This window comes from Corella eumyota, chromosome 4, assembly GCF_963082875.1.
Source record: "Corella eumyota chromosome 4, kaCorEumy4.1, whole genome shotgun sequence".
Lineage (NCBI taxonomy): Eukaryota > Metazoa > Chordata > Ascidiacea > Phlebobranchia > Corellidae > Corella > Corella eumyota.
In genome coordinates, this window is record NC_137493.1 from 8,393,879 (window position 1) to 8,411,233 (window position 17,355).

The 17,355-nt window shown below is 29.2% G+C and overlaps 2 protein-coding genes across 2 annotated transcripts; one reads left to right on the plus strand and one right to left on the minus strand.

Annotated features, from left to right (window-relative positions):
* Nucleotides 1-2,301: 2,301 nt before the first annotated feature.
* On the minus strand, nt 2,302-12,865 carry LOC145751395 (serine/threonine-protein kinase B-raf-like). Its single transcript, XM_082567527.1, has 18 exons — nt 12,688-12,865; nt 12,355-12,456; nt 11,819-12,020; nt 11,601-11,698; nt 10,718-10,827; nt 10,343-10,460; nt 9,984-10,141; nt 9,199-9,250; nt 8,720-8,827; nt 7,684-7,699; nt 6,088-6,155; nt 5,385-5,584; nt 4,838-5,014; nt 4,508-4,554; nt 4,149-4,276; nt 3,776-3,898; nt 3,339-3,473; nt 2,302-3,225 (listed from the first exon to the last, which is right to left on the minus strand). The coding sequence occupies exons 1-18, from the start codon at nt 12,772-12,774 to the stop codon at nt 3,079-3,081; spliced, it is 2,076 nt and encodes a 691-aa protein (XP_082423653.1). The 5' UTR covers nt 12,775-12,865; the 3' UTR covers nt 2,302-3,078.
* A 1,098-nt stretch (nt 12,866-13,963) lies between these two features.
* LOC145750490 (uncharacterized) lies at nt 13,964-17,227 on the plus strand. The gene is made up of 6 exons (XM_082566536.1): nt 13,964-14,054; nt 14,153-14,230; nt 14,392-14,564; nt 14,663-14,807; nt 14,891-16,404; nt 16,519-17,227. The coding sequence occupies exons 1-6, from the start codon at nt 13,997-13,999 to the stop codon at nt 16,597-16,599; spliced, it is 2,049 nt and encodes a 682-aa protein (XP_082422662.1). The 5' UTR covers nt 13,964-13,996; the 3' UTR covers nt 16,600-17,227.
* The last annotated feature ends 128 nt before the right edge of the window (nt 17,228-17,355 follow it).

Below are 17,355 nucleotides of genomic sequence, written 5' to 3' on the forward strand. Positions count from 1 at the left end.
CCATGGATTGGGGATATCTTCTGTACAACGTACTAAAGGTACGGATAAAAGGACAATACATATAATAGTCCACATGATAGTATTGTTTTCACGAAGTTATTTCACAATTTTAATAGCACATTTTTTAAATTACTTTGAGGCACTAATGCAGCTGTAAAATATAATTAGTAGTTTAAAAATTCAGTTTGTAATCAATTAACGTACAATTCTTTCTACATTGCTTAACTTATAAAAAGCACTTTTAGTAACTCTTAACTTTAGTAACTCTGTTTCGTTATTGTCGTAGCTTTAGGTTATTTTCTCAACTTATACGTAATTTATATAAATTCAATTGACGTCATGTCTTTAGGAAATTAGTTTAAAAATAATTTTATCGACGAATAAATATAGGGTGCTGTTGTGTTTATAGTTTAGATGTTTATTTGTTTCGTATTTTCAAGTAACTTTAAATATTCACGCATTCTTTGCCTGCCTTTGGCTTTTACGTATTGTGTATAAGTTATACAAACCCGGTTCTGACACTTATCATAATGCTTGACAGGTTTTTAAGTAAAGTTTGATGTAATATCCACATGGACTAAATACCGTAGGCTATAACGCTCTTTATACCGACCTGCTATAAGCTGTTTACAATTGGTTAACTCTTTTCTGTTTTGTCTACATAAAGGTACCGTATATTTCTTAATTACATAGTATAAGAACCTCAATTTATCAACATTGTTAAATCTGCACAATAACCTTTAAGACCAGCTGATGTATGTGACACAACATTTCTTTTAAACTGCTAGCTTTAAATTTGAACCTTCTGGCCTGCGGGGGTCATAGCTACTACGCACAAATAAATTTATATCAGTCAAATTCGTCGATTTCTGTAGCCTGTGGAAAGCGTTAAAACTTTAAAAATGTTTTGATAACCATTTAAATATTTAAAACACATCAAAAATATTGTCACAGTATATAAATAGACATTTCATCCCCAAATGTACGCTATTAAAGTATTATCTATATAAAAATATACATCTAAACTATATGTATTTTTAATAGCTTAGTGCTGAATTTACTTTATTTTTTTATTAGCTATTGTTAATTGTTAGTAATCTGATTAGTTTCTGTAATATATGACCACAAATATTTTAGTAATGCCTAATTTCTTTAATTGCTAGCGGCAAATTTGACCAAACCAGAAAAATTATAAAAACCTAATTTATCTTGTTTTTAAGTGGTTTTATAAGCTAGAGCTATTTTATTTAAAGTTTAATTATTGTTTATAGCTTTTTACCTAATTTACGTTTTGCAAAGTCCAATTGCTATCTATCTTTACATCTAAAATAATAAATAAAGACAATTTACAATTTTATATCTTGTTTTTAAGTGGTTTTATAAGCTAGAGCTATTTTATTTAAAGTTTAATTATTGTTTATAGCTTTTTACCTAATTTACGTTTTGCAAAGTCCAATTGCTATCTATCTTTACATCTAAAATAATAAATAAAGACAATTTACAATTTTATATTCTTGTCTTAAGTTAACGCTAAATCCTTTTCATTTTAAGCTTCTAACATGGTAGAAATGACCTTTCCATTGATTAAATACCAAAACATTGACACTTGCTTTTAAGTTATGGAGTTAATTGCTAATGACAGCCTCGGGCATTAGTTTACAAGAAAATATTTGGATAAAAGATATTGTTTTTTCCTATTATGTCACTTGACAATAGAGGTCATTCCTTTAATTACCACATATCGGTTGTTAAACGAATAATTCTAAAAAAACATTGACAAAGAAGTTGTAAAAAAATGTTTACAAATAAAATGAAAGACCAATAATCAGTAGCTTTGTATTTAAATAATTTAACAAATTATTAAAAACAGTTCAACGTCACAAAATTAATTGAGTAGCACATTTTTTTAAAAAGCAAATCCTTTAAAATTGTTTAAAACCTAATTCATTGCGATTAACTATGGCCTAAGTTAACAATAACTAATTTACACAAATTTTTACCTGTTACTTGCTTTATTTAAAAAAAATTATCTACCAACAAATTAAAAATTATCCACAAACGAAGCCGGAATATAACTTAATTACGAAGTTAGTCAGATAGCATTTGCTTTTTGAAATCCTAGTATAACAAAACTCAACCAAAAATGAATTTAGATACATTTATTAACAATTTTAACGTTCTCCTGGTTAAAAATCTGACTTTCTAATAAAACTTATACCGAAGTAATATGAACAACTTTTTAAACGCGGTTGTAAATATATTTTATCAAGAAAAGGGTATTACAAGTCGCACACCAAAACGAAAAAAAGCATTGTCTAGTAAATATAACAATAATTAATAAGGAAAATCAATAACAAATTCTCTAAGTAGCGTTATTACAGACTGTGTCAAAAAAACAAACTAAAAAATCTTAATTATGGTTTAAACTAGTCAAAAATAAGGCTTAATATTAATATCACTTGACTTTAAATTTATAAAGCAAAAAAGTGTGCAAAATACAAGTATATATATTCTGTAAATATTTTTTACCAAAAAATACAAGTATATATATTCTGTAAATATTTTTTACTTTTTAATTAATTCCGTGTTTATTTTTTTTGCCGAAAAAAAAATTCTGAAAAAAAAATTCTGCTCAAAATAAATTGGCAACATTACGATTTTTGCCAAAAGCTCAATTACACGCAACAAAGCAACGAGATAAGATTATAATGGCAAGCATTATTAGGGTATGTACTAATGTTTAAAAAAAGAAAAAAAATTAATACCGATGGTGTGACCACACGGAAATCGTGACGTCATCAGCAATAACGTCACGACGATCAGTGCATTTCGTGGATTGCATCATGGTTATATTGTTGTGGGTTATAAGAGAATTACTTTGTTTAAGGCAAAAGCAAAATCAGCAGTTATTGGCAATCTTGATTTTTTAACATTTGGGTCACGTGTTCGTGACGTCATCACGTCTCAAACGGAAGTCTTGTCGACCTTCCGCGAAAAAAACGTCGTTCGCGCTTTCCAACCTCGTTCTGCAAAAGCTAGAGAAATCAGGTGGTCGAGAAAAGGAAAAAGGAGTCGCGGTTAGGAGAGAATGAAGGTAAAAGAGTTTTGAGTTTTGGCGAGATCGTCGTTCGATGCGGTCCCGGCTCTATGTATATAACCAGGATCACTTTGACTTCGGTTAATTCGGGGTAAGGCTTGATAAATGGTGTTCAGACTGTTCCAAATCTGTTAAAAAAAGTGTTTTACAAAATATTTTCCATTTTGCAGATATAAAATAAGCAGATACCACAGAAATTAAGCCTACATTTTGAATATTTCAAATTTACTTAATTACATACCTCATCGAATAAGGGACGCTCGTCCCTGTCCTTTTGAATACAATTAGTTATAAGTTTTCTGCATGCACGTGGTGTATCTAATCTTATTAATGTAAAATCAGGTTTTAGGTAACCTCTTCCCACTTGAAACAGTATCTAAAAAAGTAAGTGATATTTCAATTTGAAATTACTTTTATTTTATAGTAGAAAAAATTATGCCAAAGTGTAGATATTAGGTTTTGTATTAGACTTCTATCAAATAGACCAAAGAATAGTTATACGTCAATCAAAAATGGGCCTTACAACATATATAGTACTGGCACTAATAATTAAACACCCAACAAATTTTACACAAAATCGTGGCTCAACAGACCAAGATTAGGGCTCAAAGGCCAAGATTAGTAAATGCACTTAATAGTAACCTATAATATTAATAAACCTGGATTAAACAATCTTACCATATCTCTGTTACCAATATGACTGTAAGGCAAAGTGCTGCTAACCATCTCAAATAAAACAATTCCAAATGCATAAACATCAGATTGAAAGGTGTAAGGGTTCCCGTCTATCATTCTTATAACCTAGAAATTTTATATAAAATTTTGGTAATAAATAAATAAATATATGTTTAATTAAATACTAAATACTATGGCACAAACAACATAGGCATAAATAAAAAGTCAGAGAAGTATTTTTTATTAATAAAATGATGTATAAGGGCCAATATATATTTATACAGAATAAAAAAAACATTTTTTTCATTAGTTTCGCAAGAAAATAATATCTGTCCAGTTATGTAAGTTAAAACAACATAAAAACCTAGGTAATTACCTCAGGGGCCATCCATAAAATTGAACCAGTGGGTTGCATTAGTTGTTCAGAACCTGACCACCTTGATTTAACAGTGGCCAACCCAAAATCTCCTATCTTGACTGTGTAGTCTTCCAGTAAAAATATATCTTTGTTGCAGACGATTGGGGTTAAGGCAAATTGTAATTAAAATAATAGTGGGCTAATAATTGTTTTTGGATCATATAAAAATTTAGTAGTAGGCTAATCTTATTACAAATTAATATATTATCAAAAAAAAGTTATATTTTAATTTAAGTAAAAAATTCCAACAAAATATATGTGAATGTGCAATTTTAAAACATGCTATAACAATTTTAGAAAATGTATTAAAAGGATACTATTTGATTTCATGTCTCTGTGGATAATATTTTTTGCATGAAGATATCTGTAAAACAAATTTAAACCGTAAAATTAAAAAATCAATAAGAAAATCTTTAAAAAAAATCTGAATTAAAACCCTAAATAAAAATCCATTAAATCCATTTTGGAAATAGCGCGTCTATCATGTTACAGGATTAATTAAATATCCTCTAATATAGAAATAAAAACGTGCAGCAACTGATCAATATCATATTGCAAACACAATACTGTCGAAAAAATCCATTAGGAATGGAAACCCCAGAGAATTTTAATCGGTAAAATTTCCCAAAAAAGGATGCTATACTTACTCCATTCCTTGCGCTGTCTGTCTTGCAATTTCTATTGTCTGGAGCATGTCTATTTTGGTATCGAGAACATGTAAATGTCGATATAAACTTGAGCCATCGCACCACTGGGTTACAATACACAACTGCTTTTTAATCGTGTACCCCATGAATAATAAAATGTTGACATGACGAGTCTTTCTGTAAAATGTTAAAGATGATTAGTTGCTTAATCCAATAAAGTATGTCTTACATATTCAACTTGCAATTATATTTGGTTCATGTACTGCTTTTTCTAAGATTAGTATATAGTACTTGCTTTACATTACAAATATTCTTTACTTAAATAAATTTTTGCCAAAAATATTTTCAAAAACAACCCTTTGTAGTACTTGTTATGGTGACCTTATAAATTGCAAGACTACACACATTAGGCTTTTTTTGCGATAAGTTTTTTTTTATTTCTTTTACTAATGGATTAGATTGCCTAAATATTAACATTTAACAAACAAATTCATTGATGTAATACCAGCTGCCACATGCATACCATTAAAATTAATAAATCACTTGCCTTAATACTGCAACTTCATTCTTAAACTCTTGCAACTGGGAAGGAGTCGGATCAGAAACATTCAAAACTTTTACTGCAACAATACCATGCCATCGACATCTGTAAACGATCCCATATGACCCCGACCCAATCTTCTCACCCCATTCGATCTCATCCTCCGGGACCTCCCAGTCTTCGTTAGAGTCTCTTCTTGGAGAATGCTGAAAATAAGAAAAAATGTAAAAAAAAAATTTAGAATTCTTTTTTAATATTCTTAATTATTAATAATTTTTATCTTAAAATATAAAACAAAAAAGCAATAGATTAGTATTAGTTCATATAGTTTTTCACAAGTTGTGGTATAAATAACTTGTAATAAATAGCATGGGAACAAATGAATTGAACTGGAATAAGGTCAAATAAATTAACACAGGAAGTTTTTGTGTTTGTATCCAAAAATAAACAAAATTTTGCAAAAATTACAAAAAACTTTTAAATATTTATTCTTGCTTAATTTTTTATTATTTTTAATTTTGCCTATATAGCTTACTTTTAAGTTAAAGTTTAATACCTACAAACTTGCATGTAAAATTGTGCCCGAATATCTTTAAAGAATAAATAAAACATTTAAATCAAACAGGTAACACAAAAATAAAGATGCATAAATTCTGGTGACAGTTTACTCTTAGTAATTATTTTATATTTCAATAAAACTTGAACTTACCCTGTCATTATGATGAGCAGAAGGGGGCCTATATTCCACATCTGGAACGTTTAAGGTATGCGAATATCCTTTAAATAAAAATAGAATATTTTAAAGTGTGTTAAAATAAAGGCTAAATCGCATTCATTTTAAAATTGAAATAATATTATTAAAAATTATATTGATCAATGAATTAATTAGTTGTAAGAACTTTAAAACAAGGGAGTGCACATAATTGATGAAATAATCAAATTACTGATAAAAGTGAAGTCCAATGTATTAGAAAGGCAAATATTAGATCAAGTAATTGGCATTCCTAACAAGTTAAAAATTGTTCAAATACTCTAAATGCCAGACAAGTGTGCAAACACTGATATTAGCTATCAAGTTTTGGCTACTTGATAACTAAGAAATAGTAGATAAAACATTCAGATGAATCATATTCTAAACAAATCTGTTATTAATTAACTGCATGCAAAGGTAAATGTAAGATGTGAAAAAAAATTTTGACTAACTAAATAAAGTCACTAAAATATTTTTTTAATCAAAAAAAACATTTTTCCCAAAAACAATGTTCATATTAGTTAGCCAAAAAAAATGCAAATCACAAGTTACTAAACCAAAATATCTGTAGCACCCAAAAAATCAAAATTAAAAATTGGATTAGATAAAACTGAACTATGCATAATGTTGCTATTTAATCATTCTTATAATGCTAAAAAATTAGAATATGCTTTGCTAAAATCATTTTAAAATAAGCTGAAAAATTATTTTTTGTTGCTAAATCACTCTTAAAAATGCCGATTTTTAAGAAAAAATTATTTTTTTTTCAGATTCAATCGAAACTGACTTCTAGTACCTGACCCCCTTCTTGAGGCTCGTTTATAATCAACACTTTGCACTGCTCGACTGAGCAGTTCTACTGCATTGGCCTGCATAAGTATGCCAGCTGCGATACAGCTCTCTGTGATTTTAGGGGCTGGGGCCTTTCCACCCTCATGGAGATGATTGACAGAGGAAGAGCGTTTGGAATGACTATCGAGCTTACCCTGGTTGTGATATTCAGAATGGCCTTCTGAATATGAACAGGCAAGTTTAGGGTTTGCTCAATTTTTAATCACTCTCGAATGCCCCTAATGTTTTTTTAACCTTACAGGCCTATTTCAATTAACAAAAACCCCATTTTATTATGATTATATTGTAGTGTAATTTTCATAATGGAAACCCAATTTGTAATTTATATGATAAATTGGCTGTTTCCCGACTTTAAAACAACAGCAAGTCCCAATTAACCCAAAAACATCATAAAAATGTCTCTAAAATTCCATTTCTGCAATGTGCTGCAGTCTCAGGATTATTCGAAATTAAACAAGTATAAATACACTTAAACCACCATGCAAAACAACCTTAATACCATCTAGAAGCACCCATTGCAAGGCTTATGTGCATGCAGCACCACATTAAACACTCATATATATATATATAAACAGTAAAGGTAATTTAGCTTTCAATGTAAGCATGATGAAACATAAACAAAGCATGTTTGGTTAATGTAATGTGTCTGTACAATTTACTGCATGCCAAATAAAACAAGTTATAAATAAAAAAAATTCTTACCTTGGCCATATGCACCCTGAAAAATAAAAAAATATTTATTAATTACATATATAAAAAAAAAGTAATAATAATACAAATACAAATTTACCAACAAAAATTGTACTTTTTAAAAGCTTTAATATAACAAAATTCTATAAGAAATTCTATTTAAACACTAATTGTATATAGGGATCGCAAGGTATTTCAGAATTTAATGTATATTACATCAAAGCATGATTTAACATACCAAAATTAGTCATACAACATCATATTATTGACCTAACACTGTTATGACATAATATCTAATAATATACATCAGTATATCATGTGCTCTTAAAAAAATAAAAAATAATCCAGTAACTGCTGATAAAAATAAACATATATGGGAAATTTTTATTGCAGCATATTGCTGTGATATTGGCTTGCAAACTGCTGCATGATATTGCAATTAATAAACATGGTAATGTATTGCTTTATGTCATACAGAAACTAGCATCATTTATTATCAAATTGGCGCCCTAAATATAGAATGTGTTTCACTTTAAGTTAAAATTCCGAGTAAAATAAAAATAGATTCGGTTCGTATTGAAACTTTCAAAACATGTTTTTGTAGTGAATGTGATGTCGCTTTAATACGAGTTAAAACAAGTTGTAATAATATATCCTACACAAGTGTTAACAATACAGACACAATAACATAGAAACTAAGTAATTAAACATACAACAAACTCACCTACACCAAACTAGATTGACATGAATGTTAGTTATGTTTGTACGAATAAAAAGACTAACATTTTTTGTGATGGCCTGATAGTTCTACACTTTTTAAACATTGAACGAAAAACAGGCAATGATAATTTTGACAATCCTTTAAATTAGCTGTTATTTTAAAACTTTAAATTTATTACAAAAACTTGCAATCTAAAGAGTAAAACAAACACAGTGTTTTTAAATACCGATTTATAAACAATGTAACCCTCTAAAAATAAATGTTAGGCCAAACTGTTATGAATTACAACCTAATTTAATCATTTTTTTTATGTAAACTGGGCAATACCTGTTGCCTACTGGACGGGTCTTGAACAGCAATACTGTGAATAAGAAGACTTGGTTGAGAACTGGATCGGGAACGTTGGAGTGTTGTAAATTGATCATCACTGCCGCTCTATAAATAAAATCTTACTTATTAAAACCATCCAGCTCATGTGTGTTTATTTGAAGTTATTTTGAAGGAATTTCTATTTTATCACCAGTTTAATTTTGACTTGTTAAAAAACTTATTTTATACAAATATTTAAACTAAATTTAAGTTATTTTTAGTTATACGAATTTATTTTAAGTTTATTTTACCAAAAAAATAAGTTGTTAAAAAAATATAAAGGTGGCCTAATACAAGCTAAAAAATATAAGGATGGCCTAAACCATGTTAAAAAATTTAAGAGTGGCCTAATACATGCTAAAAAGTATAAGGGTGGCCTAATATAACAATTAACAGTCTACTTAGCAAGGTAAAAATTTTACAAAAATGTTTTTTACCTGATGATCGTTGGGTGAATCGGGAGAAGGTGTTTGTGGGCGAATTGTGGCTCTAAAAATAAGAAAAAAAAATATTAATTTAACAAAAATAACAGTTCCCATTTAAATAAATAAAACATAAATAAATAATTTAAGCATAGTTTTTTAACTTATTTTATAAAGTTTATTTAAAATAAATGACTTTTAAATCTTAAATTAAAAAAATGGTATTTTTCTGCATAACCACATAAAAGATTTCACCTAACGAAAGAATAAAAACTCTAGAACATTGCACCTAATACCCCAACTAAACAAATATAAGCGTTCAATATTAATATATGATATATTCCATACAACCACTTTTTTTCTTAAATATACAAGAAAAAATATGCAGACCAGGTTGAACTAACAAATTTGGAATTTAATTTAAAAAACAGGCGTTGTGCCTTGATATTTAAAGGTCATTGAACTCTATGTGACCATTTGGTTCAGTTAAGAATTAATCAAAATAAATATGTTTCGTTAAATTACATGTCGCTGAAAATAGAAAGTTATTTATAGCCCTGTTAGGGCAGCTATATATAAATATTAGCTTTGTTAAACCAAGCGTTCAAATATTTGAAACCCTTAAAATGAGTAAATTATTGATTTATAAAATATGAAAAAAGCTAAAAATACTAAAAAAAAATTATTCGACACAAATTGATTTAGAAAAAACATACATAAAAAAATTATAATTACTTGTTACATTTTTAAATTAAACCAACTGGCCAAAATTAATTAATTTTTAACACTTCAGTACTTACTCAATTTTAGACATTTGGTCCCTGGTAATGCAGTAATCAGGCACATCCTGTACACATTTACTATGTAACTTATATCCACACATTTTACATGTGACTCCTTGAAATAAAATGCGATGACATCGATCACAATATGTCAACGAAAAAAATGTCTTGCGTGCCTTAAATTAATAAAAAAACTTTTTTATTAACTGTCAAAAAATTTTATTTTGTTTTAAACTAAAAACTATTAAGAGGTAATCAATATTTAAAGGTGTATGTTTTAAATTTACCATAAAAACTTATATTAAATGATTATAATATAGGCCTGATTAGTAATAGTAGAAATTATTTTGTTTGTGAAGTAAACATGTAGTCCTTACAAAGTTGTGGCTGGCTTGTAAAATTCTTGTCGATTTTTGAAAAGTTTTATTTTCGGTTCGTAGTTCCAACTGAATTCCTGCCAACTCCCCTGAATCAATTTTCCAACTAACTTGATCACTTTAAAAAAATAAAATAAAATAAAAAGCCATAATAAAATAATTTCTTAACATCCAGAATGGATCTCTTAATAACATTAGGTAGTTTAAAAATGACCAGTACTAAGAAGTACCAAAAATTCTTAGATTTAAAATTGTATATAAATAATAAAACCAAACGAAATAACAGATGCTGCACTATTTATGCTATACTTCAATGCTAAAAGAGGCCTTAATACAGAGTCATAAAAGGTAATAAATGTATAAGGTTTCACTCACTTTGTACCAAACTTATACACAGAACATTGATCAGCTTTATCACGCAGGCTTTTTAACCTTGCCGATTTAAAAAGGACTTCTTTCAGTCTTTTACCAGGAATTGCACCAATCTGAAACAATCATAAATTATGCATAATGAGCAATAGGGTTATTTATTCGAAAATAATAGCAAAATTACATGATGCCCCTTAACTTAATGCTTGATTGCAGCATGCAGTCTGCAATTGTGAAATAACAGTACTGAGTGCCAATCATAGCTTAAAACACACAAATTTATAATACCAGTTCTTATGAAATGGTAAACCATTAATCTTAACATGTTGCCGGCTGTTATGTTATAATATAAAAATAAATATACAAATGAAATTTCGCAATAGGAAATTTAAAAAACTTTGCAAAAACATTGCAGCACCGGCGTAACCTAAATATTGCATCATAATTGCCAGGTATGGTAAATTTGGAGAATAAGCAATGCTGTTTTATTGCTCTGTTAGCAGTTTAAGGATATTAAAATTATACCTTAAATGACTGGCTGAATATTAATGCAAACAGCATTGCAAAAATTAAATTCATAACATATTTTTTAATTTTTTTTTTGTTTATAAATTAAATAAAATTTAGAATTTTAGTGCAATATATAGTTACAACTTATAACAAATCACAAAAAATAGGGCGTTTATTTTATAAAAATTTGAAAAAATATCTGTTTTTTATTTGTAAAATCCTATATGTATATATATTAATCACAATTTTAAATGATAGTTTAAATTACTTAAATCAAAAACAACTCGACAACTAAAAACTTATTTCAAAAGCATTTCATCACCCTAATGATGTTATGTAAATGTTTGTTTAAGCCAATAAAAAATTATTTCTGTCTTACGGTTGTCTTTCCATTTGGCAAAAAGATTTTAATTACTCCGATCGGTTTTTCACCCTTCGAAGTTGATTGATTTGGTGAATTTGGGTTTTCCGATGAACCTAAAAAATATTTAAAAACATAAGAAACCATTTTCAGAAAAAAAATAATTTAAAACTTTAAACTTATACAATAATTAAACTAAACTAACATAGTAGGCTACAAAAATAAAAATAACCTACCTATAATTTGTTGATTTGATTGCCCGTTATGACCAGGTAACGTGGTTGGGTGATTTTTGCGACCCCTAGGTTTAGGAGGTGTGGGTGAAACAGGAGGAAGGCTGACCTCAAGTTTTGGTACATGATCAAGTTCTTTTATGTCATTTAATTCTTCGAGGCGATTCTGTAGCTCATCCAGCTTATCTGTCATTTCTCGATATTCCTATATTGGTTAAATGGAAATAGTATTACCTACCTTGATTTGTAAAAACTATAATTTCTATAATATGCTTAAGTATATTATAGTTGTATTAATGACTTGTTTAGTGGCATTATAAAATCATAATATATATAATGACACATTTGTGTTGGATTTAGTTTAAGCAAATAAAAGCCAAGATGTGAAATCTGACAACTTCATGTTATTGACAAACAAACAAAGTTCAATTAAAATTAATACTTGCAATAAATTAGGGTTATATATATACACAATACTGTAAATTGATTTGAAAAACAAGTTATTAAAAAACAACTTTTACTAAAATTCAAATATTTACATCTAAGTATATTGGGGGTGGGTTGACTTTTCCACCAAATTCCTGGTTAAGTCGAGTAATTGAAGCTTTCATTAAGGTAATTACATGTTCAAGGTTGGATATCTAAACATATAGATAATTAAAAAATAACATGATTTGAAATAGTGAATACATATCTTATTTGGTTGTGATTACATTACATTTAAAAACCCGATAAGCAAAGTGGTATGGTTATAATCTAAATTAGGTTTTATATTTTTTGTTACCTATTTTTTAATGCGATACCACAAATGCCAAAAATCATCCACAGCTTTTAAAAATTAAAGTTTATGCCAAATATAAAACAAGACTTACGTCTTCATCCAGTTTTCTTTTATCAATTCTATTTTGCTCGTTCACATAATTGTATACTCCACGTGAGCGATCTGTCATGGTAGCCATCAGGCAATAAGCATTGACCTCATAAATAAACCTACAATTTACTTTTTTTTAACAAACCTAACATACCAGCCTAGGTACCAGAAATATAGTTTTTATAACAACATTTACCTGTTTTCCGTGACTGACAACTTAATGATTAATGAATAAACTATTAGACCATACTATAATCAAGTCTAACCTGACAACATTGCTTAAGTATTACTCAATGCTTTAAAATAATAAATTAAAACAAACAGACAAAGCACAATAATTGTCTAACGAATTAGTCAGCTAAACTAATATCTATTATTGTTTTAATTGCACGTCAAATTAAAAAAAAAACTACTGGAAATCCCAATAACCTATATCAGCATTGATTGCAGTCTAAGTATGATGTAATAGTTGTAACCTTATCCCAGCTGATCAGCCTGCTTTGTTGTAATCGTCGTTCGCTTTTATTTACAACCAGACATAAAACAAGCGTCGTCAAATGTCCACTCCCGTATTGTGTCTACGAGCAGTAGTTGTAACACCAGTTTTTTTCCATTTTAATGTCACGTAAGAGTTTTTTCTCCCAAACCGGGTTATTAATAGCAACACGGCATTAGATTATATTAAAAAAAAATAACAAAAAGTTTATTTAAAGAAAAACATACCTTAAAAATGTAATTTGTTACTCGAGTTGGTGTTTTGATTTGTGTGCACAGTTTACTCGACTAGAATACGTGAAGTAAAGTACAGGTTAAACAAAATTAACATTGAAACGTATTCGGTCCTAACCCAAACTACCAGGTTATAAATGCAGTTTTAACAATGCAACCTCAAGCAAAAAAAATAAAAAATTACTGTCGTAAGAGTTTAACCGCAAGAAAAAGTACATTCTTCACTTGCATGCGGATGACGACATTGTATCCTATACGTGTAACAATACGTTTAATGAATCACTGTTTTAGCATGGATAAATATTACTAACATGGGGAAATAAGCAACGCCGTTAAGAAGTGGTCGGCATTATAGATGTACAGTTTCCAATAACAAGTATTTTTAAATTTAATTAAATTTGTTTGTTATTATTCATAAGCTTTTTTGTCTACTATTAATAGACTATGCGTAGTCTGGGTAGAAACTTAAGTAACTATAGAAAGTTTAATATAATTGAAATTTTCAATGCATACATAAAACAATATACTTGTTTTTCCAAAGTCAACAGAATGTTTATTTAGCACAATGATAGTTTAGAAAAATGGGATTAAGTATGGCAAAACTTATACATAAATCAAAAGTGGACGTTCTGATGTTTGGTAAGTAAGGTTCAAATTCGAACAACATACTGTAAACAAAAACGCAATTTTGAAATATTATCATTGTTTGTTTACAGAATTTTTTTTTGTTGTTTTAGGACTAAAAGATGTTGGAAAAACAACGCTTCTCTATAAACTATTAGAAAAGAAAAACTACAAATCTGTTCCAACATTCGGTTAGTATACATTGATAAAAATATAAGCTAATGTAGAAATATGTGTATTGTAATAAACGATTATGTGTTTAATTTCAACTAAATATATAGCTTGAATAACTTTTTGTACCACTTAAGGCTTTAAAAATTACTGTCATAGTTAACTTTTGCGATGACATTAGGTTTCAACATGGAGGTTTTACCCTTTGCTGATCTTGATCTTGACGTTATGGATGTGGGAGGTGATCCAAAGATCGTTCCCCTCTGGAAGCATTATTTGTTAGACGCCGGGGCACTCATCTACGTCATCGATGATGACGTCACGCAAATGAATAAAAACAGAGAACTTTTGTCGGTAAATATTGTAATATATGTAAATCAACTGTGGAGTATAAAATAACAACTTTTCTGTTTAAGTAATTTAAACGTTTTTTTTTGTTGTTATTATTGAAGGATATGCTATCGTGGCCTGAAAGAAAGCTAATTCCTCTATTAATCATTTTCAACAAGACTGGTCAAAATCGTAAACAAACATTGTATGTTGAAGATGTAATAGAACAACTCAGTCTACAACAAACATGCAAAAACAGAAATTATAGTAAGTTCAACAAGCGACTTTTAAAAAATTTAGCACTTTTTATCAAAATTTCAATCAACTAACAAATTTATGTAAAATTTTAGAAGTTCAATTTGTAGCACATGATTCTTACTCTGGATTGAACGAGGCGATCACGTGGTTGTGCTCGACACTGGGGTCATCTTCCGCTGCTAAGAAGCTAAAACGACTGAGAGCAAAACAAGCTAAAAAAACGAGAAAAATAAGATACAAAAAGCGGCGAAAAAACAAGGCTAAGGATGTACCACCACCCGGGTTTGAAATTAACAAAGAACAAGAACAACAGAAGCTAGTTAATGAAGCCCCACCGATACATCCTGCTCTTAGTAATCAACTTCGATCACGAAAAAAATCGCAAACCAAATCTTCTAACCCTAAATATAACGTTGAAAGTGGGGTCGAAAAGAAATCTTTTGTGTACGAGGAAAGCTTTCAAAGAATTGACAGTTTTTTTAAGTCGCACGAGGAAAGAAAAATCAAACCCAGAGAGCGGTTTCTTAGCAACAATGTTAATGACAATGTCACACCAAACATTATAGACACAATATCGACTGATCCATTTTCGCCTATATCACCACGTAGGCCTGGCACATTGGTTAGACTTAACGAGTTTATGGAAAAACGAAAGCTTTCAAAAGAACAAACAAAAAACAACGTTAAATCTTCTGAGCCTTTGACACCATCTAGGTTTGCGAAGGTTTTAAAGTTTTTCCAGCCTAGGCTTTCCCCTGTTATTGATGCAAACCAACAGGTTGATAGCAGAGCCAACAATGCTGATGAAAATTTAGCTATAGTTGAGGAAGAAAATGATATTAAACTATCAACTGCAACAACAGGCGAGTCACAAAACGTTTTGCTAGACGACAAGATAGATTCTGAAAATATTGTGACAAACACACAAGAGTTCAAAAAGTTATCAATAAACCAAAATAAGGAAGAAGAAATTCGCAAAATCAACTTACAACCTAACGACATATTCCCAAATCAGTGCAACAATACACATGAAAGTTCCATTGTCGTAGATCATTTAAAACATACCCAGACAACCTTGTCTGAAAAAATATCTAAGGATAGTGTAACGAAAATAGATAGCCCGCAACCCGAAACCTCGGCTACTGAACAGGTTCAAAATAACTTTAACCTTATTCATAATCACGAGAAAAAACTTTCGCGGAAAACCCCTCCACGTAAAATATCACAGCATGACATACACGTTAACACAGCATTGTTAAATCGAGTGCCTGGCGCAACTAAGAACGAACAACGCAGCAACGAAAGACAAAATGCTAAGAAAAAGGAAAACGAAGTAGCGTTAACTAAAAAGAAACCAAATTTGAGAAAAAGAAGAAAACGAAAGAAGCCGACTACATTGCCGAATGGTAATTCTGTCTTATCTCCATCTTCTACAAATGTAAGCCAAGTGTCACCAGTTAAAGTGAGTGTTCATTCTATTATTGCTGCATTGCGTTTTGGGGGCGGTAAAAGAGATATAGATTCTTCCGGAAACGAGTCGTATCAATCTACTTCAAATTACAAAGTGAAAACCAGCAATGCAAGTACACCCAACCCTATAGTGCAGGTAAATCTATTTAAGTATATTTTTAAACTTTTTATTTAATTTTATTAAAAAGTTCATTAACCTTAAAAAAGTACCATTAAGGTAATAATTTTAATTAAACTCATACCTTTTTAGGTTGAAACGCCTTCACCCAAACACCGCTTGCACAATGATCATATTGGAACTAACTTTGAGGTTGGCGAAAGCTTTGCGTAATCTCGACAAGAAATAGGATTACATCTAGAAACTGTTAGGTTCAAATAAGTTCACGCAAGTTACTTCATAGCGTAACTAAACGTAAATTTCGTTTGGTAATTAGCAAATAACATCAATTGAACCTCAATCGGGCCTGCGTCATTAATGAACTAACATGACGTCATTAATAAGTTAATCAGGGGACAACTGAATTTTAAATCCAAAAAAATTAAACTGAAAATACCTAAAATCAAAATGCAATAAAATGTACTATGTATACAACATATTTACATTTGAAACATAAATGATTGTTTTTATCACTTAAACTGGTATATAAGTATAATTGGCAATGGGTGATTGGAAGGAATAGTGCAAAAATGAATCACTAAAAATATACACTATACTAATTTAACATTACGTAAGAAATTTGTCCTTATAACCTTTTAGCCCTAAGTATTACCTTGCTTTACTTTTATTGTTGTTCACGGTGCTTATAGTGTTTACATTTGTTTTTAAATTATTTCTTGTAATAAATATATTAAAAGTACACCTTGGACTGCATTATAATCTGTTAACTCGGTGTTCATTTTATAATACCATGTTCTTACTAAACAAACATTATTTTAGTAATCCTTTTTAAACTTTTCAACAAATAAACGTCATTGTATGATTGATTTAAATTCAATTTGCCCTTATAACAGTATATGGTAATACTATAACCTTTATCAAAACAAAGTAATTCTTTTAAAGCAGGAACAATAAAATTTAAAATATTTA

Bases quoted from the DNA above. Each gene is read 5' to 3' on its own strand.
- LOC145751395 (XM_082567527.1), bottom strand. From the start codon at position 12,774: ATGGCTACCATGACAGATCGCTCACGTGGAGTATACAATTATGTGAAC. The intron at 9,251-9,983 runs GTAAGTACTGAA...TCTTATTTTTAG, and splicing joins GACCAAATGTCTAAAATTGA to AGCCACAATTCGCCCACAAA. The intron at 3,226-3,338 runs GTATGTAATTAA...TTTTTTTAACAG, and splicing joins AGCGTCCCTTATTCGATGAG to ATTTGGAACAGTCTGAACAC.
- LOC145750490 (XM_082566536.1), top strand. From the start codon at position 13,997: ATGGGATTAAGTATGGCAAAACTTATACATAAATCAAAAGTGGACGTT. The intron at 14,055-14,152 runs GTAAGTAAGGTT...TTGTTGTTTTAG, and splicing joins AGTGGACGTTCTGATGTTTG to GACTAAAAGATGTTGGAAAA. The intron at 16,405-16,518 runs GTAAATCTATTT...ATACCTTTTTAG, and splicing joins CACCCAACCCTATAGTGCAG to GTTGAAACGCCTTCACCCAA.